The following is a 25,834-nucleotide window of genomic DNA, read 5'->3' as shown; positions in this document are numbered from 1 at the left end:
GGGCTTCGCACACAGTTGGTGGACAGGAGTGTCTGCTTGTGTGCATGAGGAAGTGGCAGACAAACCCACAGCAGGTGACGCTTCCAGCCGCTCGCTCCATGAACACCCACGCCAAATATCCCACTGGGTCCCGGGCACCGTCCCAGGCTCCAGGCCCTCCACAGTATGGAGGATGCTGCCAGCCCTCCTGGCACTCACGGCTGCTGGGGGACGGATGAGGCATCTGGTCGCCCCGCCAGAGCAGGTGCCCATGGCTGAGAGCGTGGGCTTTGGGGCGATGCAGATTTAAACTAGGTGCAAATCCGAGTCCCCAAAGTTTCATTCTGGCAGCCAACCTCCCCTTTGAGTGCCGGCTTCCACTTGTGTAAAACCCAGATGATAATAGTGTTGCCCTCACAGGCACAGGAACACTCAACAAAACAGCCCCTGGAAAGATGGAGATGAGGTGCTTGCTGCTTGGCAGCTGCTGTGCCCCATTTACAGATGAGGAAACTGGGGCTCAGGGAGGTTAAGTCCAGGGACCCAGTGATATCCTGAAAAATGTTTAGCAATCAGCTCTTGCGGGGAAGGGGAGTTTTTCTGTAGCATTTGCCAATTCCCATGTTGTCAATACTCCACCACGGCCAAGTTCAAGCTGCCAATGACTTAACAAGAAGCTCATTCATTTCTCTACACATTTAACTATCAGCTTTTGGGAATTGCAGTGAGACTTTTCCAGCACTCGCTGAGGAGATCTCACGCTGTCAGTGAGAGCCAGGTTCAGTCAGGTGTGTCCAGCTCCAGAGCTTGAGCCAACTCTGTAAGATACACTTCCTGCCCTTGACTTCTGGGAGGGAGAGGACATGCTCAGATTTCAGTAAGTGTGGCTTTGGGGATGGATTCCACACTTAGCATGTCACCATGCTGCATGCCAGCTTTCCCATGAAAAGGATTCAGAATCCAGGCAGGGACTGATCCCAGCCTGGGCTCCGGCACAAAGGCCATACTGGTGCCCAGGGCAGGGGCTAGGCTGTTCCTGGGGGTGCTCTTAGCATGTACCCTCTCAGAACCAGCTTAGAGTGAGCCTTTCTGGGTAGATATCATAGAAGGGCTCCAGCAGATGTGCCCACAGACACATTGGCTTGTGGCAGTTTTACAAGTCGCCAAGGCGTTTGGTTGTGTAACAACACCCCACACACACCAGGCGCATCCTGCAAACTCAGTCACCCCTCAAACAAGAAAGAACAAGAAACAAAGCATGAGCAGAGACCAGAGTGCAGGCAGTCTTCTGCAGGGGCTGGGCCAGAACCCACAGGAACAGGGAGAAGCACATGGGCCATAAGACTGGAGGAGCTTTGTTTTTCAAGCCCTCCAGAGACTCCCAAGATGTCCTTGGTTCTAAAAACACCCCACTAAGGGGAGTGCTCCATCTCTCCCACTTGTCTGGTTTGGAAGTTGGGGGGGCAGTGATGGTGATGGAGGTGACAGTAGGGGTGGTGGTGATGATGATGACGGTACTGGATAGTGACGGTGATGATGATAACAGTAGTGTTGGTGATGGTGATGGTGATGGTGGTGATGGTGGTGATGGTGATGGTGATGGTGATGGTGGTGTTAATGGTGATGGTGATGGTGGTGATGGTGGTGATGGTGATGGTGGTGATGGTGGTGATGGTGATGGTGGTGATGGTGATGGTGGTGGTGGTGATGGTGATGGTGGTGATGGTGGTGGTGGTGATGGTGGTGATGGTGATGATGGTGGTGGTGATGGTGGTGGTGGTGATGGTGGTGTTGGTGATGGTGATGGTGGTGGCGGTGATGGTGGTGGCGGTGATGGTGGTGGCGGTGGTGGTGGTGGCGGTGGTGGTGGTGGCGGAGGTGGTGGTGGAGATGGTGGTGGCGGTGGTGGTGGTGGTGGTGGTGGTGATGGTGGTGGTGGTGGTGGTGGTGGTGGTGGTGGTGGTGGTGGTGATGGTGGTGGTGGTAATGGTGATGATGGTGATGGTGGTGATAGTGGGGATAGTGACTAGAAGCCAATTTCCCAAGAATAAGAAGAAATAAAATTTATGATGCTTAAACCACACTGCACACACTTGAACCTCTCTGAGGATTGAGAGGCTCTCCAGGAGCTGTCCAACCCTCAGGGTCTATCTCCCAGCCCTCAGGAACACTGGGTCTACCAAAAATACCCCTCTGTCAGTCCTCAGAAGACAGCTTCTCCCCCCAGATGTCCCCACCCCTGTCCCTGGAGTCCCAGATTTCAATTGGCTGGTGAAAGCCTTGCTTATACCCAAGGACACCCATCTGCACCCAGACAAGGTCAGTGGTTCTGCCGAGTTGGAGCTTGGAGAGAAGGACTTCATTCTGCCCCGATGAGTTCCGGAATCTCCAAAACACACACCCCGGGTTACTCAGGGCCAGTCAGACCTGGTTCCTAATGTATTCATGGCAGGATGACATCACTGTCCCCCTACTGGACAGCTTGAACGGTGATGGGAACATGTGCCCCAGACTGCGGCCTCCGTGTTTTCCTGGGCTGCATCACAGAACCGCTCGTGATGTCCTGGGCCTGTCCAAGTCCTCAGCAAATATTCACAGGTCCTGCAAAGCAAGTGTTTAGGCAGTGGCTGAAACCCAGCTGGCAACTGTCTGCTCCATGAACACCACGGAGCCTCTGACTGGCACATCACGGTTTATCTAATGTGGCGGGTGCGAGACTGCTCCATCCTGAACCAATCGAGTCCTAACGGCACCACTGCTAAGACATTTCACTGTCAGGAAAAGCAATTCAATTTCCTTCTGACCTGAAATGAATTTTCAGAAAAGAATCACTTTATCGCCGCTCTCCATGTTGAGTGGCCAGCCCGGCGCCTCCTGCCTTGCGGAGGGGGCCCTGTCCTTGGCCGGGGCGCCGGGAGCACCACGTCTGGCCGGGTAACTGGCCAAGCCAAGCTCGGGAGCCGTGCGGCTCCCCACTGGGAATCTGGCTGGCCTGGAGGCAAATATTTGGGGAGCGAGGACAGCTGGTCTGCTGGACAATAATTTCTCCCCATCCGCCTTCTTCCTCCAGGAATCCAAGGATCATGGAAGCCTGGGACACATCCAAACATCTCAGAGAAGATTACTGTAAAGCAGCAGCAACGCTCAGCTGGGATCGCCACCCGCTGTGCTCTGCTGTGAGTGCGGCCTGGTGGCGGTGGCGGCAGGCGTCTCGCTCTCTGTCCTCGGGCCGGGGTCTCTGTCCTCGCCCGTGTGGCTCCCTGTGTCTCCTCTCGACCAGGAGGTCTCCTAGTTTCACAGGCACACACATTCCTATCCCGCATCTGGTTGGCTGGAATCCAGTTGATCTCCTAGAAACACTTGGCCCAGCCCCACACCCCGGCCCAAGCATGTCTTCACGTTGACGGATATATCGTCAACACATTTTTAAGCCAGCACAAGATATTATTGAGGAGAATATGAAATTCTCCCTGGATTCAGAGAGAATTCAGAGTGTCTGGACAGACTTATGAGATGGCCAGAAAGGATTTTGGATGTTGTGTAGCCTTTGTGCCACAGTCGAGGAAAATGAGGCCCAGAAAGGGATCTCCCAGAAGGCTGGGGCAGCACAGGAAGCCAGGCTGCTGGCTCCCAGCTCTGCTGGAGGCTGTGGTCCCCAAGACCCCTGGCATTTGTGGCTGACCACGCTCCCACCTACCACCCGCCTGTGCGGCTCGCCATGGGGCGAAAGGCAGCCACCAGCCCTCGCCTCTGCAGCCTCACATCCTGCCAGCAGCTGAGTGACCTCCCCTAGTTTCTGGCCAGGGAATGGGAAGGCCATCGTGTCCTAGACTCACACCACCCAGGAGTGTGTGGCCTGGGCCACTTTGAGGGACATGATAAGCAAAAACCATCACATGGATCAAAGCCTCTGTTCTCTTCTGCCCACGCCTCTCTCGGGCCCTTAGGAGAGGGTGGTGGTCACCGAGGACAGGATTCCCTGGCCAGCACCATCTCACCACCACCGCCTCTGCTGCATCTCATTCCTCGACTCCCTGCCCACGGCTACCCAGCGGCTCCAAGCCCTCCAAGGGACAGGACAGGGTCCTCCCAACACATGTGCACCTGACCTCCAGCCCCCAGAGGAGGAAGAGGGTGGAGAGGCCAGTGCTGCTGCACTCAGTGCCAGTGTCGGGGTTTGGGGATGAAAGCTGTTCACTCAGGCATTCACCCCCCCATCCTGCCCCAGTGGGCCCCACGGTGTCCAAGGACATGAGCCCATAAGTGATCCCACAGAACCAGCCACGTAGCCCTTGTGACAGTAAGTCTGCGTGCTCTGAGACCGGCTCGTCTTCCTAAGGAGTGAGGCCGCAGGCGCTGGCTCTCGGCTCTTGGTGCGGGACGAAGGGATGGGCTTCTGCTGGGCTGGGGACAGCATCTCCCTCACCACCCAAGGCACTGCTCCTCCTGACCTGCCGAGGGGGCAGGAGATGTCCAGTGGGACCCCGCAGGAGAAGCGTGGGAGCCTGCATGATGCAGGGACGAGGCCTCCTCGTAACATGGGCCACGCTTAGCTCCCAGCGAGAGGCCTGAGACACGAGAGGTCTCCCTGCTACCTCACCTTTCTCTTGTCAAGACCCAGTTCTCCCTCTTGTGACCGTCCATCTCGAGGGACTCTCATGTCCATGTCAACTCCTTGCCCAGTGGATGCCACTCCTGCCACCCAGGGCCCCTCCTGCCACCTGGGCTGCAGCTGTGGGCTCCTTCCTGGGACCGACCTCAGCCATGACATGAGCTCACCCAGGGCCATGTCTCTCATCCTAGAGTCCCAGAGCCCCACACCAAGCGGGCCCCTGGCCAATGCATCCGGAATTAATTCTAGAGCCAGGCGAGGGGACAGCGGAGAGAGAGAAGGGTGAGGGAGAAGCTCAGCATTGGGAATGGATCCATAAGTTCAAAGTAAAATGCTGGAACTCAGCTGAGAGTCCAGCACAGTCTAATGTGCCCTTCAGTGCCAGGAGAGAGGTCACCAATGATACCTCTGACCTGTCCCTTTTCCGAGTGGCTTGGCCTCTGTTACACAGACCGTCCCAACAGCCCCGTTGTGACAGGATGGCTAAAACAGAGCCCGGAAGCCTCCTCGTGTCCGAATGTGACCTCTGACCTGCTCCTCTCACCAGCCAAAGCTCACGTGCCGCCTGGCTCTGTGTTTCCAATCTCCTCACGCCTCAAACCTCGCACGGCAGCCACCCTGGCTCAGAGAGCTCCATACCTCCCTCCTACCCCCAGCAGCGCCCTAGGACAGCACTGGGCATGGGGAGCGGGCACAGAAAATACCAGAGGACAGACCAGACACACTACAGAATGAGCTGGAAGGCCAGGCAATTGCCTTACACATCTCTGACTCAGTGGGTCCAGATTAGATGTCTGCCTTAGGTCAACAATCAGGCAGTCACGAAAGTATAACATCCAAGGCGAGATCCTCCCAGGGCTCGTTCCAACGCATGTGTCCAAGCACAGGGCACCGCTTACATAGCAGCTGAGAGGTGAGTCCTTGAGAAGATAAGGAACTGCAAAAGGAGCTCAGTGCTGTACGAGTGAAGCCATGTGCCCAGGCTGCACGCACCGGATGGACGGGCAGACACACAGTAACGGAAAGACCAGAGGAAACCACTGAACTTCAAACTGCCGTGACCTCTGGGCGTGGAAGTAGAGGGGTTTCCATGAACTGTTCATCTTCTACAGATGTTCCCAACATCCCACAGTGAAATACCGCTGGCCATCACGTGTGCAGCCAGGCAAGCTTTATGCCGGCCTCTCACGGAATCTGCTCGGGGACCTACAATCCTGCTCTAGGGTTCAGGGAAGGAAGGCTCAGAGAGGTCAAGGGCTATGCCCAAAGTGGTCTTGCTGGACGTGAGGTGCTCTGAACCCCATGCCACAGAGTTATGGTTAGAAACAGAATAATGAGCATTATTTTATAAAGCAATAAAACACTTTTGCACAAAACCAGTAAGCCAGTCCTGGAGGCGACAGTGAGGAGAAGCAGCTTGCGTGGACGTCCTGGGCTCCACCCATGCCGCTGGGGACACCCCACCTTGTGCTTGGCTTGGCCTGTTCCCCTGGAGAGAGATTCATCCTGGAGGCCTGGCCTCGCTCCTCACCCACAGGTGAGCAGCCACCAGCCAGGCTCGGAGAGGCAGCCAGAGCCAGGAAAGGCCAGCCCCCAGGTCAGGGGAGGCTGCTACAGCTGCCTGTCCCAGCAGCCTTGTTGGAGCAACCCTGCTGGTGGGGAGCCAGGGGCTGGGCCTCAGGCGGGAGGGGATGTGCTCCCACCTGGTCTTCTCCCCCACAAAGAGCCAAGCCACACACAGGCTGAGCTTACGCCAAGCCTCAGCGCTGTGGGAGAAACCCACTGCTCCTGCCCCCTCCACGTATCAGAGCCCAGCCCCAAACAGAGCTGGATGCTGCATGGACCCCATGGACACCCGAACTGCAGTCGGGGCTGTCTGGATGCTGCTGTGGCCTAGGATCAAGCTGTGCTGCTCTCTCGGAGCACCCACCCTCTCTGGTCCCCACAGGCAGCTCTGCACTGAAGAGGCAGGAAGCAGGCTAGACAGAGACGCCCCAGCTTCCTGCCGCCAGTGCAGCCTCTGGAGAAGAGGCAGCCGGAGCATCCAGCTCCTCTCGCATAGCTGCCGGCATCTCACTTCCCCTCTGGCGGCCTCCTCCCGACACCACCACGTTGTTTATTTGCTAACAGGGCCCAGATTTTTCCCCCAGGACATCCAGCCCCTCTGCAGGCCAGGATCTCGCTCCCTGCAATGTTTCTAAGCACCTTCCCCACTAAACCCCCAGTGGAACACGTAGGAACTAGAGCTGGGGGAGGGGCACCCAAACCAGGCTGTCTACCCCCACCCTCTCCTCGTGGGCACAACGGTTAACTGGCACGTAGTTGTGCACTTTTCGGGTTCATGAGCCAGGTGGCCTTGCGCGGTCCATCCAGCCTCTCTGAGCTTGATTCAGGGTAACATCCACATACGGGGTGACACCTCCCACATCATGAGCTCTGGGAGGGCCCCCCACACCCAGCTGTTACTGCTGCCAGTGCAGATTACAGACCCAGGGTCTCAACAGGAGGTGTTGCCCCCATAGACATCCGGCCATGTCTGGACAAATTTTTCATTGTCATGACTGGGGTGCCACTAGCAGAGGCAAGACAGGCTGCTAAACAACCCGTAAAGCACAGGACAGCCTCCCACAGAACAGAATATCTGCTCCAAATGTCAGTCATGCTGAGATTGAGAAACCCTGTAACAGAAACTTGTGGCTTGTTTTGAGGATTAAATGGGAAAACGTGTACTTCGAGGTGCTCAGAACAGTGCTTGGTACATAGTGAGCCCTCCACAAATAGGGACTAATGTTATTTTTATGGTCAGCTCCTCATCTCAGCCTTAAGAAGTCAAAGCAGAGACCATGGTGCTAATTTTCCAGAAAGGAAACTGAGGCCCAGAAGAGGGACGTACTGGCCCAGATCTGGAACCAGTACCCTGACCCTACGGTCTCTGAAGAAGCCTCCTGCCCTGGAGCCCGGGTGCCTGACACCGTCACAGTCTCCAAGAAGACTGGCTTCGGTCCCAGGACCTGGACTTTCTGGAGCTGGCAGGGGCACAAAGGTGCTGATCAGGCACTGGCCATGCTCCTGCCTGGGCACCCCCACCTCCCCACATCCACAATGCCAGGGTGGAGGACGTTGCAGAGCACAGCTGCCTCCTTGGAGGACGTGGAAACCTGTTGGAGCCATGAGTTGTTCAGCCGCCCATGGCCCTGTTATTTCAAGGCAGGCGGAGGAAATAGCCAGTCACCCTGGCTTGGGAGGCCATGACCCATGCCCTTGAGGAGGGGACACGAGAGAAGGTTGTGCAAGCGGCAAGGCCCAGGCTGTGCTCCCAGGGAATGAGCCTCCAGCCTGGGCAGACACTGGGCAGAGGACAGATTATACTGTGACTTTGATCTCCGTCTCCCCTCCAAACTCCCAATAGCCAGTGGGCAGGGCCTTCTGGTCCTCACTGTCCCGCCTCACAGTTGGGGACCAAGGCTGGGGGAGGTAAGTCCCCAGAGTGCCAGTCTCCCAGTCCCAGCCCCAGCTTGGTTTCCTTGCAGCATGCTGCTGCCACCGCAGCCCAGAGGACGGACGGCAGCTGCTGGTACCTACCAGGTGCCCGGCGGCTCTCACTAGCTTGTGGGTGGAGAAGGGGAAGGCCGCGTTGCTCAGGTCTGCATCGAGAACCTCCTGGAGGACAGCCCGGCTGCGAGTGAGAACAAAGCCAGTCAGTGAGCCAGCGACACTCCCGGTGGGGCCTGGGCTGGGAGGGCACTGGGGACTGGTGGTGAGTGGACAAGACCCTGTCCTCATGGGGCAGACGACAATACACATGGTATGAATAAAACACACCAAGAGCAACACGTGCCACAAACGCCACCAGAGGGGAAAGCCACCTTTCAGCAGGATGGTGCGGGGGCCGGCAGAACCCTGGGTGGAGGCCGGGCTTGGGGACGGCTCTCGCAGGGCTCTCACTTCTCAGACAGGGGAGCTGAGGCCGGGCAGTTATCTAAACATTGAACGCCCCTGGGGGAGCTCCAGGAGGAGCCAAGCTTCCAGATGAGGCTCACAGTCCACATCCTCAGACCCCTCCACATTTCTAACTCCTTGGAGCCCAGCAGGGTCCGGATCCCACCCCAGTCACCATGACCTGCGAGAGAAGCGGGCTACCGTTTTGCATGGAGAGCAAGGCGGCTTGCACGGGGCAGAGCTGGACCAGAGCATGTCCTGGCCTTCTCCTGGCCCCAGCAGAAGGAGCTCTTCCTGGATACCCCCGTTTTGTCCCCGGCCCTAGGTTATGAGCTCCACAAGGGCAGGGGCTTCTCTCCTCTCCTCTGCCCACTTGGCAGTGCCCAGTGCAAAGGCTGGCTCTTCTCCTTGCTAAACTACCCACAACCTCACCAGGGACGATGCCCAGCCTCCAGGGAAGTTGTCACTTCCCAGCATGGTGCTCCCTTGTCTCCTTCCAGGTTTACCCCTCTTGTGCCCCTCCACATTCTAACCCTGTTCCCCTGCCCCCATTTAACCCTTTGTCATCCTTCAGCTCTTGGGTCAGCTGTCACCTCCTCCAGGAAGCCCTCCCTGACTCCCTTCATCCGGGGTCCCATAGTCTCCTGCCAGGTTATATCTCCCATTGGTTGTACCCACCCCCCACTAAGCCAGGAGTCCTGTGACTGGCATAAAGAGGACACTCAGTAAATATGACTGATTGAGAATGCCCTGGGTTGGCATGGCCCCCCACTTCCGCTCCTCAGGGGTCCCAGCGGGTGCTGGGGCTGCAGGAGGGCAGCTGCCTGGAAGGCTGCTGATCCTAATCGCCAGCACCACAGTGTAGGGAGCCGCCACCCACGCCAGCCTGAGGTGCTCAGCAGTGGTGCAGTCTGCCAAGGTCCTTATGTAATCACCCCCCAGCACCCACGTGGTGCCAGCCCCTGGAGAGCGAGATGGGTGGCCTCCAGATCTCAAAGAACAAATGCTCTCTGCAGCCCTGAGGGGCGGCCACAGGGAAGGGAGCCTGCAGGGCTGGGCCAGGGCTGCTCCTGTGTCCTTCCCCATAAGGGAAGGAGCCTGGAACTGTCACCTGGGACCAAGGGTTGGAAGGGCTCTGACCCAGGTGGTGGTCTCAGCAGTGCCGGGAAGAACCCCAGCTCTGGGGGCCATAGCTGGGTGGGTGAGGACGGGGCTGGCACCCTGGTCTACTGAGTCCTGGCTCAGGGTGCAGGAGACTGTCCGTCTCGCAGGAAGCTGCAGGTGGCTGGAGGGCACAGCTTCCCAGTTGGAGACCTGGGCTCACTCCCAGATCCTCCACTTCCCCTTACCCCTACCCAGCCTCGGTCCCCTGTCTGCTAAACGGGGACAGTGATGCCACCGTTCTGAGGAATCAGCGAGAAACACACGTAGGGCCCTTTTGTGTTAACAATTATAACAGCAACCATTCATTAGCCACATGAGGCTATTTGAATTTAGGTTCATTAAAATAAGAAATTCAGTCGGACTAGCCACATTCCAAGGGCTCAACAGCTACACACAGCTCTGTGGCTGCTGTACTGGACTGCTCAGTTATGGAACGTTTCCAGAAAGTTCTATGGGACAGCAGTTCATGCCCCTCCCACGGTCCAGGCACTGTGCTCAGTGCCTCCTGCATAACAGCTCAGAAAGTTTACCCTCATCAGTGGAGGTGACAGGGTTATTCATACAAGAAACTTCGGGTTATTTTTGAAAGAAAGGACATCTTGGAGGAGAACATTAAGAAATTACCAGGAGGAGCTGAGCCGCCCGGAGCCGCCCACCTGGAGCAGCTGATAATGAGGCTGGGTGACGCCGCCTGGCCCCGGGTGGACTGGATCTGTTTGGCTGGCACCTGCCCTTCCCTGCCACCTGCCTCCCCCACACTAAAAATAGCTCCACTCCCTGCCCAAGGTTGCCATGGCAGTGCAGTTCTCTCCATAGTGCACACCTGCGCAGGTGTCCTTTTGCCTACGCCCTTCTGTGGCTCCATGTATCAGGCAGCATCCGAGGGCCTGATTCCCCGTGGGTCAAGGGCACTGCTCAGTACGTACTACAGAAGGAGTGAATGAGGGAATGACCCATCTGTAGACCTGGCATTGGGGATGTTTCGGGACAAGCAGGGGACCTCTCAGTATAGGACACTATTTTCAGCCCAGGTGGCAAGAGGGACCCTGGCCCGACCCTGCCCACCCCACTTAGAGATGATGGATTTTAACTCCTCGACTATATCCGTGATCCAGAGACCCCCACCCGCAGGCATCCTTACACGACGCGTGAATCCTCGGACACTGACCCTGTCACGTTCAGTCTGATTCTCATATTAGGGGCTTGTCTGCCTTCTAGTGCCTTGAGGATTTTTTACTGGGCATGGCATCTCTGAGTTTCCTAGAGTGGTTAACTATTCAGAATCTCCCATTTCGGAGCAGTATGTGGTTCTGCCCATGGGCCAATTGGAGGGCTTGGGGTTCAGGTCCCTGTTGTGCTCAGGTGCAAACAGGTGTGCGCAGGTGCTTGGGTCCCCGTCCTCTCCTCACCTGGCTGGGCCCTGGATGCTGATCATGCCCAGGTCCTCTGAGCTGTCGATGAGCTGGCACCGGAACCTCTGGTCCTGCAGCACCGAGGTGATGTGGGACCAGTTGTGCTGGGTCACAGCCCCGCCCACAGCCAGGTAGTAGCCATCCCCTGGAAGAGAAGCACCCAGACTTGGAGCAGGATTTCAGAGATGGGGAGGTGGGGACAGGTCCTTGAAAGTGAACAAAACCAGAACTTAGTGACCTTCTGAGGGACCCTGGATTCTCATGGCCTGCAGGACAAAACTCAGGTCCTGCTCTTGGGCTGGGTGGAGGGGCTTGGGTGTGGGATCCCTGAGGGCTACACATGCCAAAGGGCAGAGTCTGAGCCTTGAGCTCATTTCTCAAAAGCTTCCTGACCCAGAAAGCGCCGAGCATCCCACTGCCATCAGGTCATGGGAAGATTCGGTCCCTCCTCAGCCACCAGTGGCTGGGTGGCCTTGGACAAATCTCTTTTCCTCTCCAAACCTCGACATCCTCACCAGCTGTTTTTCCACGACCCCAGGTCTCTGGGTTCCCTTCCTTGGCCATATCGGGGCTTGCTGGGGTCAGACTCTGGGCCTGGGGTTTTACAGGCAACACCCCCCATCCACGCCCCTGATCCAGTCCAGATGTTGACGAGTAACTCGTCACCACCCCCAGGTTTCAGAAAAGGGGACTGAGGTTCAGAGAGGTTACCCATGGTGGGTGAAGGGGGAACTCCATCCAGCTCTGACCCACCGCTGCAGGGCACCCACTGGGAACACTGCCACCAGGGTACCCGCACTAGGAGGGCAGGCCAGCCCAGCATCCCAGGGAAGCTCGGACCCCACACACAGCCTCCTCCAGCCTCCACATCCTCATCTGAACTTTGGGGCTAATATAAGTCATCAACAGGAATGTCATGACCATCTGGCCCCATCTCCTGCCTGGAGTAGGCCAGGCACTTGCTGGATCACATGTCCTTACAATCCAGCAGGGGTGGAGAGAGCCTGGGGCGGAGCTAGTGGGCAGCTGTGGCTGGCAGGAGGGACACAGGGCCTTGGGGGTGGGAGAATACTGCTTGAGCACCCCCACACCCTAGCCACAGCCCCATGCCGTGCAGTCATGGTCATTCACGGTACAGCCACGTGCTGTCATCGAAAAGCAGATGCACCTCATTTTCCCTCCCTGCAGGGGAGAGGAGCTGGTGGCAGAGACCGGGGATCTTGCTCCCTCCCCAGGAGCACTCGCTGCCTGGGCTCTGATGGGAGGTCCTGGGACTGAGCTGGGCCAGGCCACCCTGCCTAGAAGCTTGGAGCTGGGGAGCCCCCTCCTTCCCCAACCCAGGGTATGGACCCCACCACCAGCACAGGCCAGGAAAGGAGCAGAAGGGGCGTCTGGGCCGGCTGGCAGCATCCAAGTTGAGGTCCCAGCAGGGCTGTGGAGGTCACCACCCTCCTCCCACCTGGTCCAGATGCGCCCTGGGATGCCCCCGACCCTGCCCCACTGTGTGCTGTGTGCGCCTCTGCTCCTCCAACCCAGCCTGTCCTCCCAGACCCAATCCAGAGGCCGCAGCCTCCAGGAAGCCCTCCTTGAGCACCAGAGCTAGAAACGCTTCTTGGCAATTGGCACCCTCAGCCCTGGCTCACCCAGGCCAGACCCTGGTGTCGCAGAGCCCTCATCTCTCCCTCACTCCCACATCCCAAACAGCCGCCTCATGACCCCAGCCAGGCTGCAGCATCTCTGGCCTGGGGAGCCCACCTGCCCCTCCCTCCCTCAGCCTCCCATGCCCACCCTCCCATCCACCATCTCACCACATCACACTCGTGCTCCTCCCGGCCCTCAGCATTGTCCAAAAGCTTTCTCAGAGCCTGTCAAATCTGTCCCCATAGGCCCTGCCACCCTCAAAGCCTCCGCTCAGCCCCTGCCTGGCATGGTCACTCAGCCCTGATGAGCTCGCTCTGCCCGTGGACCCGTGCAAGTCCTCCTGGGCCTCACACCCACCACAGCCTCTGCAGGACCTGTGCCTCCCCCCATCACCCTCCACAACCCCGCTCAAACGTCACCTCCTCTGGGAAGTCCACCTGCCCCACCCCAACATTGCCAAGCACTGTAGAGGCCTGTGCCCTTGACGATGCCCAGGGACAATGTCTGTCCCTCACTCCTGAACCATGGGGTGAGAGAAAGCCCTGCTTCCCAAATCCTCACCACCCACCCCTTTGGGGACACCTCAAAGGGGCACTACCCCATCCATGGGAGGACCTGTCTTGGGAAATGCCCAGGACTTGGCCAGCCTGGCTCAGCTGTGGTCTGTGGCTCACTGGTACCACCTCTCACTTCTCTGGGCCTCCGTTTTCTCATCTGTAAGATGGGCAGAACCACTACACCTGGCCCCATAGAGCTGTGGAGAGCATGACTGGATGAAAAGCCTAGCAGGGCACCAGCCAGCGCCATCGAGGGTCCTCACTCCCTCTCTCCCCCTGAAACCAAAGAGCGCAGAACAAAGGAAGAGCCAAAAGACAAGCCAGTGCCCAAAGGGTGCCCTGACCCCTGGGCGGGGGTTATTAGAGGACACTGGGATTCCGGCAGACCCCGCCCTCACACTGTGGTTGTCAGGCCCTGGGTCCCCTGCTGCCCTCCTGCCATAGCGTGCAAGGCTGCTGAGGCTGCCTGGTGCCCAGATGGGCAGCGGCTGGGGAACTTGGCCGCCTCTGGCAGCCGTCCCTGATCAACTCCACTGAAAACCACGTGCTGATCCTTCAGCCAGCGGTCAGCCCAAGCCCGGGTGCAAAGCAAATGCAGCAGAGCGGCCAGAAGGGCAGAGCCTGGGCAGGGGCTCGGCTCCGTACTCACCAGACGGGCTGGGGAGCTGCGAGCTACGCATCTTGTTTTGTACTTTTCAGTTTTGTTGGAATGTTTCCTACGAGCATGGATTCTTTTTGTAGTATTGCAAAAAAATCAAAGTTCATTTAAAATTACTTTTTGGATCAACAACAGCTGTGTGCACAACCTTATGACATGTAGATTATCACATTCTCTTGACTTATTGGAGACCTGACGTAGCACATATAATTAACACACATACAAAATACATGCATATTTAATGAATACGCGTGTTCATAAAGGGAATGGTGCAGTTTTTAAGCCTGAAAATAAAACGAAGTCCACGTGGAGCTTTCTCCTCTTTAGCAGTGTCCCCAGGACCCACAAAGCCACCCTGGGGGACGTGACCATTGCATCTTCCCTGTCACATCTTCCAAGTGCAAACCCCTACCAAGCAGCTCAGCCACTCCACAAACCCTCAGCTCCAGGAACCCACCAGAATCATCTGGAAAGGCATATCACTCTGCACCACTGGGGTGGCTCAGTTTACAAAGCGCTCTCCTGACAGCTCCCTTTTGTGAGGAGGGACTAGCATGGTCCTCATTCCCCAGATGGGGAAACTAAGGCTCAAGGAGGCTGCTCCCTCGCCCTCATGGCACCTCAATTCCATAGAGCAGCTGGGGGAAGTGTATCCTCCTGTTTCCATTTCACAGATGAGGAAACTGAGGCTCAGAAAGAAGAGTCACAGAGCCAGAAAGTGGCAGAGGCTGGGTCAGAGTTTTGGTGACCTACGTCCTCATTTGGGTCCCTCAGTTCTGTCTCCCCAGCCAGACTCCCTCTCTGCATCTGAGGCTGTGCGCCATACCTGGGCCTCCTGTCTCCTGGTCTCTTGTCTCCCACAAGCCCTTTTCAGAATGCCCCTGCTGACCTCTGCACCAGCTTTCCAGGCACTTCTCCGCAACACTGGTTCTTACTTCCACACCTTTCCAGCTGGCAGCTGCTACCCCATCCTTCAATGCTCAGGCCAGACATCACCTCCTCCAGGAAGCCTCCCCATCCTGGATCAGCTGCTTCCCGCGGCCTCCCTGAAGACCTTGCTCTTTCCCATCCCCGCGCATTTTCACCCTGGGTTTTCAGGGTCTTCCTGCACCTGTCTGTCCACGAGGTCCACGGTGGGACACCCGAGGCCCCTAGCCTCTCTCATGGCCTCCTTCCACCGGCCACCGTGGGCCCGCTGTACAGTAAAGGATCCACAAATGACCGCTGACAAATACATGAATGAATGAATTCACTGATGACTAAGCGCACGTTCTCAGGCTAAGCCCATGGCTTTCTCACCCTCCATGTCACCAGTGGCAGGGGGAAGGGCCCTGATCTCCACGTGCCCCGGCAGGACCCCTCTCCCATGCTCACAGCCTCTACCGCAAGCCTCCAGCCTGCCAGGCTAATCTCATGACTCCCTGTTCTCAGCAGCACCCCAGAGGCCCAGGGGTCCCGCCAGCCTTCAGCCCCCATATCTGCACCCCGAAGGATGCTGTGGACAGTGTGATGACCATATTCCCCACATCGCACGCCCTCCTGTCTTAATTTACCCAACTTCCTACACATTCCACCTGTTTTATTGTTTGAATCCTGTTTCTTCCCACCAGAAACATAAACCCCACATGGGCCACAGCCTCTCTATGGTTCAGCACTATGACCTCAGTGCTTCAAACTGAGCCTGACACACAGTACGTGCTCAGGAACGGTGGCTGAGTGCACCAATGGATGAGCCAGTTAGCTAATGAGCCCTCCTACTCCCCTCCCCTCCCTCCCCCAGTGCCCAGGTGGGGCTCAGCCCCAGGGAGGCCCAGACTGAGCCCCACTGAGGATGCAGCAGAGTCCGGCCAAGAGCCAGGAGGCGCCAGGTTTTCTGAAAGGTCTGGACCCTCCCAGCTGGCTGCAACCCTCCCGCGGATGTCAGCACAGAGGGCCTAACAGCAGACATCTTTCTCTCTGCAAACCAGCCTCTCAGAGGTGGCAATGGGCCCCTTCTCAGCAGAGTCTCTCCCCACTCTGCTAAGATCTCTTCCTTCCTGGTGCAGGGTCAGGATCAGGGCTTGGAGTGACAGGGGGCAGGTCCTGGCTCTGTGTCTGGCCGTGCAGACAACGATCAAAGGCACTGAGCCATTGCCACCAAGGGCATGCAAGCCGAGTCAATGACTGCAGAGGGCAACTCGGTGCCAGCTTGGGCACTGAGCTGCACTTCTTCAAAGGACCTATCCAGGCCTGGCATTGGGAGGCACATGGGAACCGAAAAGCACGTGGCAGGAAGGAGCCGGGGTCTCTGAGCAGGAGGCATGGCTTAGCCTGGCCCACCCTGTTCGGGCAGGAGAGCTGAGCACACCCACGCCATGGCCTCTCTGAATGCCGCAGTGGGGACAGGTTCAAAGACATAATCACCGAGAGCCAGTTCCGCACCACTGCCTGAAATGAGCCTGCGTTTAGCCTGCAGCAAGGCCTCTAATCTCCCCCGCCCCAGCCACGCAGCACCGCGGGTAATTGCAGAGCACCTCTGCCAGCCAGCTGCAGCCACAGCACCACGGCGCCCCCAGAGGCATCGCTTACCTTCAAAGGCAGGGGCCAGCCGGGAGTCCTGGGAGTCCTGGCCCGGAGTCAGGCGACTGACCGTCAGGTCGCTCTCCGTGCCCCCACGCGGGTTCAGCATGCAGGTGTACACCGTCGAGCCTGGGGGCAGGAGGAGGAACCCAGGTCCACATGGCCCCAGAGCCTGTGAGCCACTTGGCAGGGGGGGCTCTTCCTCACAGAGTCTGTACAAGCTCTTGGCATCTAGTGGGGGGTGACCTCAAAAGGCCTCTCAGCTCAGTGATTTCATTTTGGCTGAGTGACCCAGAGAGGCCCAACAATGGGGCAGGGCATCCATCCTCATCACCTTTGGAGGGGGCTTCTGTCTGAGATGCCTCGACCCCTCCTATTCCATCTCTCCCACCCACCCCCACCAGGCTGAGCAGTGTCAAGGGGAAGGATTCATGTCCCTCATGCATTTTGGTGTCCCCAGCACTGTGCCTCGTACAGGAGAAGAGTCCGTAAGTGACTGGAGTACATGGCTATGAGGCTGGAAGAACAAACAGACAGGGCGGATGAACGGGGTGGATGAACGGGGTGGATGAACGGGAAGGTGGCTGGAAGGGAGGCAGGAGTGGGTGAGGGGAAGGGGCAGCACATGGGGCACAGATGGAGGAGGAGAGGACGCCTACGAGGGCTGTGTGGTGGGTAGACAGGCGGGTGGAGGGGTGAGTGGGTGGGGGTTAACGGGAGGGGTGAGGAGGACCTGCTCGTGGGGGGGGCAGTGGGCAGTGGGGTTCACTGACAGGTTGGCTGGATAGATGAATGGTGTCCCCCAGAAAGATATGTTGAAGTCTGCATCCCCAGGACCTGTGAATGTGACCTTACTTGGAAGTATGGTCTTTGCAGATGTCATCAAGTTAAGATGAGGTCAGAGGCTGGGGCTTGGCAATGGGCCAGAAGGAATTGGACAGAGGGCCCAGGGCCAGGCCAATGGGGAGGAGCAGGCTGCTTGGGTTGTCCAGAGGGGACAGGGTCAACCTGTCACCTCGTCCCAGTGCCCCGGGCTGTGCCCATGGAGCTCCGTCTGGCGCTGAAGGGTGAGAGGACCGTGGCCCACCTGCCCAGGGCGCATACCTGGCGGTCGGCTGACATCTGCAGAGAAGAGCCAGTCGGCAGCCTTCCTTGCATCCGGCCCCAGCAGGTAGAACTTTCCAAAGTAGGACATGTTGAACACAGCAGCAGCCCTTCTGCAGGCCAGACACTCCTTCTTGATCTGGAAAGTTCCGAGAGGCAGGGGTGCTGCTGGGGGCTTTGAGGTGTGCTTCCTCCTCAAGGACATGGGGGCTGGGACTCCTTCGACATGACTGCTCTGAGCTCCCTTCCTCCCTTCCAGCCTGGGCCACACCCCTCCCAGCTCAGGAACACACCGTGAAGCGTTCTTCCAAAGCACAGGGAATGTTCTCCAGGTAGATCATAGGCTAAGCCGTGAAACTAGTCTCCAGAAATTCAAAAAGGATTGAAATCAGACAAAGTATGATCTTTAGCCACAATAGAATCATATTAAAAATCAGTAGCAGAAGAAAAATTGAAAAATTCACAAAGAAGTCGAAATTAAACAACACACACCTAAAGAACCAATGGATTAAAAAAAAAAATCACAAAGGGAATTAGAAACTACTTTGGAAGTGAAAACACAGACGAACACCTGTGGCATACAGCTGGCGCCAAAGCGATGCTTGCGGGGAAGTTCATACCTGTACAAGCCTATGTTATAAAAGAAGAGTTCGAATCAGTAACCTAATACTCCACATAGAGAAACTCAAAAAAGAGCAAGTTAAACCCAGGGCAAACAGAAGGGAAGAAATAATAAAGATTAGAAGAGAAATAAGTGAAATAAAAATTTGAAAATAAAAAATTAGTAAAACCAAAAGTTGATTATTTGAAAACATCAACAAAATTAACAAACCTTTAGGTAGACTGACGAAGAAAAAAAAGAGAAGACACAGAGTACTAAAATCTGGAATAAAAAAGGGGATATTACTGCCCACCTTACAGCAATAAAACAGATTATGAGTGTGTGCCGTGAACAACTCTGTGCCGGGAAATCAGACCAGTGCAAGTTCCTAGAAAGACACAAATTACTGAAACTGAATGAAGAAGGCACGGAACATCTCAATCGAACTATGCAAAAAAAGAGGCTGAATTCGTAATTTTAAGACTCCCCACAAAGAAAAGTCCAAACCCAGATGGCTTCGCTGGTCAATTTTACCAGACATTCAAAGAAGAATCAGTACCAAGTCCTCACAAACTCTTCCAAAAAAAATAAGAGCAGGAAATATTTCCCAACTCATTCTATAAGGCCAGCGTTGTTACCCTGATGCCAAAACCAAGCAAGGATGTCATGAGAAAACTACAGACCAATATCCCTTTTGCCTACAGATACAAAAATTCTCAACAAAACACTACCGGGTGGAATCCAATACTATAAAAAAGAATTACACACCATGATCAGTGGGATTTATCCCCAAAATGTGAAGCTGGTTTAACATCCAAAAATCCATTAATGTAATACACGATGTTAAGAGAACATATGATCATCCAACAGATGCAGAGAAAGTATTTGACAAATTCTACCTGTTCATGATAAAAACACACAACTAAGAACACAGAAAAACTTCCTCAACCTGATAAAGGGCATTGGCAAAAATCACAAAGCTAATATTCTACTTAATGGTAAGGGACTGAATGTTCCCCCCAGGATCAGGAGCAAGGCAGGATGTCTGCCCTCAATGCTAGTCAGCATTGCACTGAAGGCCTCAGCCAGGACGGTTAGGCAAGAAAATAAAGAGAAAAGGCATTCAGGTTGGAAAATAAGTAAGACTATCTCTATCTGCAGATAATATGATCTTTTATACAGACGGTCCTAAGGAACCGACTAAAAACTATTAGAACTAACAATATATTTCAACAAGGTTGTAGGATACAATACAATATACATAAGACATACAAAGAGCTACTATATTTTCTTTTTTCTTTTTCTTTTTTTTTTGCAGCTGGCCAGTAAAATTCACTGGTGAATTTTACCAAACATTCAAAGAAGAATTAATACCAGTTCCTCACAAACTCTTCCAAAAAATATATCAGCACCACGCTCTAACCAACTGAACTAACCGGCCAACCCAGCTACTGTATTTCTATACACTAGTACTGAATAATCTGAAAAGGAAATTCAAAACATAATTTCATTTGCAATACTATCAAAAATGATTTTAAAAAATGCTTAGGAATCAATTTAACCAAAGAAGCATAAAACTTGTACTCTAATAGCAAGAAAATATTTTTTGAAAGAAGTTAAAGAAGATCTAAATAAGTGGAAAGACACCCTATGTTCACGCAATGGGAGACTTATTATTGCTAAGGTGATCTACAGATTCAACACAATCCCTACCAAAATCTCAGCTGGCTTTTTTGCAGAAATTGATAAGCTGATTCCACAATTCATATGGAGATGCAAAGGACCCAGGATACTCAAAGCAATTCTGAAAAAGAACAAAATTGGAGGATTCACACTTTCTGATGTCAAAATTTACTGCAGATCTGGTCAGTTAGCAAAGTAGGTTAGAGTGTGGTGCTGATAGCACCAAGGTCTAGGGTTCGATCCCTGTTTCCGGCCAGCCACAAAACAAAACAACCACCACCAAAACTTACTACAAAGGTGCAGTAATCAGGGTATGTGGTGCTGGTGTAAAGACAGACATGTAGATTAATGAAATATCACTGAAAGTCAAAAATAAACCCTCACACTTACGGCCAATCAATTTTCAACCACCAAGACAACTCAACAGAGGAAAGAACAGTCTTTTCAACCAATGCTGCTGGGACTAAACATCCACACAAAAAGGGTGCAGCGGGACTCCAACCTTACGCCAGGCACAAAGGTGAACTCCAACGGTCGTAGACCTAAACGAAGAGCTAAAACTACAGTGCTGCTAGAAGAAAACACAGGACCACATTTTTGTGACCTTGGGTTAATTTCTTAGACATGATATCAAAGTACAAGTGACAAAAGGAAAAAAAAAAAAGAGAGATGAATTGAACTTCATCAAAATTTTAAAAGTTAGTGCTGAAAGTAAAAAGAGAGCCCGCAGGATGGGAGAAAGTATCTGTAAATCATATATCTGATAAGGGACTTGTATCGAGAATACATTAAAAACTCTTACAACTCAGCAATAAAAGAAGACAAGCCAATTTTAAGATGGGCAAAGGATCTGATAAACACTTCTCCAACGATGGATGGAAAGACGTTCAACTCATTAGTCGTTAGGGAAAGGCCGGTCTAAACCCTGATGACATACCACTCCACACCCCCCAGAATGGCCGGAATGAAAACGTCGGATGACAACAAGTGTCGGCGAGGATGTGGCGGGACGGCAGCCCGTGCGTGCGCCGCTGGTGGGACTGTGAAGTGGTGCGGCCGCTCTGGAACACACCTGGTGTTTCCTTAAAATGCTGAACACGGAGTTACCCACGACCCAGCCATTCCAGTCCTAGGAATATATACCCCCGAGAATTGAAAAGACACGTCCCAAGCCGAACCCGTACGCGGGTGTTCACAGCAGCATTAATCCTAACAGCCCCAAAGTGGAAACTACTCAGTGTCCATCCGTGAATGGATGGACAAACAAAACGTGGGTCCCCATACAGCGGGGTACCGTCGTTCAGAATGAAAAGGAATGAGGTGCGACGTGCGCTGCCACGTGGAACGACCTCGAGAATATTACGCTGAGTGAAAGAAGCCAGTCACGAAAGGACGGATATTTTGTGGTTCCAACTTACACGCCATGTCCAAACTAGGTAAATTCATAGAGATGGAAAGCCTTGGGCTGGGGTGGGGATAGGGTGGAGGATGGGGCGACTACTAGTGGGTGTGGGGCTTCTTTTAAGGGGAGATAAAAATGTTCTAAAACTAGATGGTCGTGCTGGTTGCACAACCCTATGACCTTACTAAAAAACATTAAATTGTACCCTTTAAATGCGTGAATTGTATGATATGTGAATTATATCTCAATAAAGCTGTTTGAAAAAAAGAACACAAGATCTCTCCCGATTTCCCTCCCCGCGGCTCACAAACGCCTCCGGCAGGTTTTCAAGGTCCTCAGTGGTCCGCCGTGTTTTCTCCTCGGCCGTCCCTTCCCTCTAACACGTTGACCAGCTGCTGAGCAGACATGCCAGCCTATTGCTGTTACTGAATGGAAAAGTTATGCCAGCGACTCTGCCACCTGCCAAGCAGTCTGTGTGTCAGGAGCTGCGTCCTGCCCTCCCAACCTCAGTGCCACCCCACAAGGCAGCTGCTCCTGCCCCTCCCGGACCAAGTGCTCAGGGCTGCAGGTTGGCCAGCTTTGTCTAGCGGTGCCCTGGCCCCAGAGCCGACTGTGCTGACATCCTCCCAACTCCATGCCCTGCTGGATGGTGCCACGTGGGTGGCCGGACTGAAATCAGCCGTGGGAAGAGTATCGACACCTGGGAAATCGGCAAAGGCTAGAGTCCACTTTACCCCTGGAGATCTGGTGGTTAAACACCCAAGGGCACCATGGGACTTCCTCCTCCTGAGTCCCTGGGCTGCTACCCCACCTCCCTGCAGACATTACTGACCCCTTTTGGAGCTCCCCCTAGTGGTCGGGCACTGCAGTGCCTTTGCTGGGGCTGCTGGGGCTGCTGACTAAAATCCAGAACAGCTTTCCTGGCTGGCGCTTGCCAGCCTGGGCCGGGGTGGCTGCCAATGCTGAGAACAAGCGTGTGTTTCATGCCTCAGGGCTGTTTCAGGCGCCTTTGCGGAGGCTGCGTGAAGCCACACAGCCAAGTTGGCATCTCCACCGAGCTCTCACATCCTCGAGGGCCAGAAGTCCCACGGGCTTCAGAAGCTGCAGGTTTGGAGGTGCCAGACAAACCCCCGTGCACTCCCAGAGGCAGCCACGAGGGACTCTGAGAAGGGCCCTGCAACCCCCAAGCTTTAGGACACACAGCCTCAGCTTTCATGCCAGAAGTCCCCTCTGCCACTGCCTTTAACAGGCATTTTACCACTAGAGCAAGTCTGGGAGGAAGTGGGAATGAACACGTCCTTCCCTTCAGGACCGGCTACAGAATTTGCAGGGCCCACTCCAAAATGAATACAGGGGTCTTGTTCAAAAAGCATTAGGAGTTTCAGGGCAGGGATAGCCAAGTGTCCACCCAGGTGTGGGACCACCCTGGAGCCACCCCGCTCCCTCCCCAGAGGCAGCAGGAACTCCTCACGATGCTCCCCAGGTCCTCCCTGGCCTCTGGGGACCCCTGTGCGGCTCGGTAAGCACTTTACAAGCTGCACAGGGGGCCCGGGTGGGAGCTGGCGGTGTTCCTTCTGCAAAGGCTGCCTGCGAGAACATTCCTGCACGGTGCAGACGGCTGGAGGGGAGGCCCGGCCCCCAAAGCTCGTCACCTCCACCCCAGTGCAGGGGGCGGGCAGGCACTCAGGCGAGGGGTGGTGAGCTCAGCCTCAGAGGCCCACTTTTACAGCAAGAGGGGCAGTGAGCAGGCTCCCCCAGCTCTGCTCTCCTCTGTTCGTCCCCTGGAGAGGCCTGTCCAGAGGCCCAATGCCCAGGATCAGTGGGCCCCCTTGTCCTGGTAGAACTGTAGGCTGGAGCCCTCTGTGCGTGGTCCTGGGAAGGAACAGCTCCATCTTCACAAAATCTCACGCGGAAGGGGGCAGAGGCTCAAAGTGGTGCAGCCCTGGCCTGAGGCAGGGGCAGACCTAGGCCTGACTGCCTCACCCCGCCCCTGCCTCGAGCAGTAATATTTACCCTCAGGCCTAACGCTGACAGAATCTCAGTGCAGATGGAGGGAAGAGAGAGGAGGAAAACATCACGTGATCCCGCCCCAGGAACGAGTCAGCCAGAGCAGGGGAGGTGGGCAGGAGCCCCGCAGGGCCAGCCGAGGCCAGTACCCCGGGAGGCTCCCCTCACAGCAGGATGGGGGTGCAGGTGGGGACTCTGGCGTCCGCCCACGGGGGAGCAGCCACTCACCACGTCGTGGTGGGGCGGGAAGTCGAAGGTGTACTCGTCGCCCAGCAGCCTGTTGTAGGCGCAGTCCTTGTGCACCTGGTTTCCATAAGCCCCGTAGTAGTCGTAATCGAGGACCTAGGAGGAGGCGACTCAGTCACTGCCCTTCCTCCCCCTGCCTGCTCCCTCCCTCCACAAACACAGTTTGGGGCCTCCTGGTGGCAGGTGCTGGGCCACATCCTGCAGAGCCTACAGTAAACAAGCCAGCCCGGTGCTGGCCTCAGTGGGCCTCCCCTCCTGCAGGTGCAGGTATGTTGCGGCCATGGAGGGAGGCCGTGTGGTTCTGGCAATACACACACATACACACACACACACGCACACACGTACACACACGTGCATACACAGAGACACGTACACACACGCGTGCACACATACATACAAACACACGCGCACACACACGTGCGCGTGCACACACATTCACATACACACACGCACACACATACACCCATGCACACACACATACACGCACACACACACATACACACAGAGACATACACACATATACATGCACACACACGCACACACACGCACATACACACACAGACACATACACACAAACACATACGCACACACACATTCACATACACACACGCACGCACACATACACACATGCACATACACACACATACAGAGACATACACACATATACATGCACACACACGTACACACACATGCACACACGCACATACACATGCACATACACACACAGACATGTACTCACAAACACGCACACACACATACACAGCGTGCACACACACGCATGTGCACGCACACATACACACATGCACACACATACACATGCACACAGAGACATACACACATATACATGCACACACACATACACACACATGTACACACGCACGCACACACGCACATACACACATGCACATACACACAGAGACACGTACACACACATATGCACACACACATACACAACGTGCACACACATACACACGCGCACACACGTACATACACACATTCACATACACACACATGCACACACACACACATACACGCATATACACATACATACACATACACATTCACATACACACACCTACACACACATACACACACATACACACACACACACACACACACACACTCTAACTACATAAACTGCAGATCACCGCAGTGACGCTCCTGGAGCTGTTGCCATGGTTACCCGGGACCCTGTTCCCACTCTGGGCCAGGCCCTGCTGGAAGTGCCACATACTCCTAATGGACAACTGGAGGCCCAGAGAGACTAAACCTTGCCCAGGTCACACACAAGCGCCCAACAGGGCCATGGCATGAAGCCTGGTGGCTGCAGAGTCTGGATCCCCTGCCATTGCCTCGGCGCCTCCTGCCATCTGACCCTCCATCAGACAACCCCACCACCCAGGCCCTGCCTACCTCCCCGCTCTTCCAGACTGCTGGCACCACACAGGTGTGAGTACAGGTGCAGGCGACTCTCACCTCCCAGCCCTGCCCACCATGCCCACCAGCCCTCACCTCCTCTCCACAGCTCAGAGCTGAGTGTGAGGTTATAACTGAGTTGGGCTCCGCAGCTCCTCAAGCCCCAGCTCAAGCCCTGGTGTCCAGGGAGGGGCCTTTCCCAGCAACTTCTCACTCCCTGGCCAGGCACGGCCCACCCTGGGCTATGAGACCACAGCAGGGACATCCTAGCAGTGGCCGCCCTGCTGCAGTGTCAGGGATTGGAGGGACATCACCCGTCTCCTGGACTCCCAGGATGACTCCCACATGGGGTGCAAAGTCTGCCCATCTTGGGACCAAGGATGTGTTCCTGACTCCAACTCTTGGCTCCTCTCTGCCCAGGGACTCCAGGGGTGAGGGGCTTCAGGGCTACCCAGGCTGAATGCGGTGAGCTGTGCTTAAAGACAGCGTCTTCCCAGGCCCATCCTCCCCACATCGTCTCCAGGAACCATATATGAAGGGACCATGATCAACAAGGCTCTGAGGACATGACCCCAGAGCCAAGGCCCCTGCTGTGAGCTCTGGCCCCCGTCTCCCCTGACGATGCCCTGGGACTCACCATGGACATGTGCTGCCATAGGGAGGGAAGACAGCTGCCCTGGAAGGGGACCTTAATTTGTACAAATCTGGATCAAATGCTAATGCGTGGTGGATCTTAGAGCCTCACATCGTCTGCTCCAGAGTCCCCATCCCAGGGTTTCACGAGCAGGACCGGCTTTTATTCTCTCTGAGAACACAGGTCCTGGAGAGGCACTGGGGTGCTGGGAGGCCCCAGA

At 55.3% G+C, this 25,834-nt stretch overlaps 1 protein-coding gene across 1 annotated transcript in view; it reads right to left on the bottom strand.

Annotated features, from left to right (window-relative positions):
* SARDH (sarcosine dehydrogenase) overlaps positions 1-25,834 on the bottom strand; it is a 60,319-nt gene that overhangs the window by 11,556 nt on the left and 22,929 nt on the right. Inside the window, exons 12-16 of the mRNA XM_063082396.1 lie at positions 23,547-23,660; positions 17,626-17,764; positions 16,531-16,650; positions 11,104-11,251; positions 8,174-8,267 (exon numbers count right to left, since the gene is read on the bottom strand). Coding sequence (XP_062938466.1) covers positions 8,174-8,267; positions 11,104-11,251; positions 16,531-16,650; positions 17,626-17,764; positions 23,547-23,660 — 615 coding nt within the window. The remainder of the gene's footprint in view (positions 1-8,173; positions 8,268-11,103; positions 11,252-16,530; positions 16,651-17,625; positions 17,765-23,546; positions 23,661-25,834) is intronic.

This window comes from Cynocephalus volans, chromosome 17 (assembly GCF_027409185.1).
Source record: "Cynocephalus volans isolate mCynVol1 chromosome 17, mCynVol1.pri, whole genome shotgun sequence".
In the NCBI taxonomy this organism is placed as follows: Eukaryota; Metazoa; Chordata; class Mammalia; order Dermoptera; family Cynocephalidae; genus Cynocephalus; species Cynocephalus volans.
The sequence above is the reverse complement of the archived record's forward strand: the minus strand, read 5'-3'. Positions and strand labels throughout refer to the sequence as shown.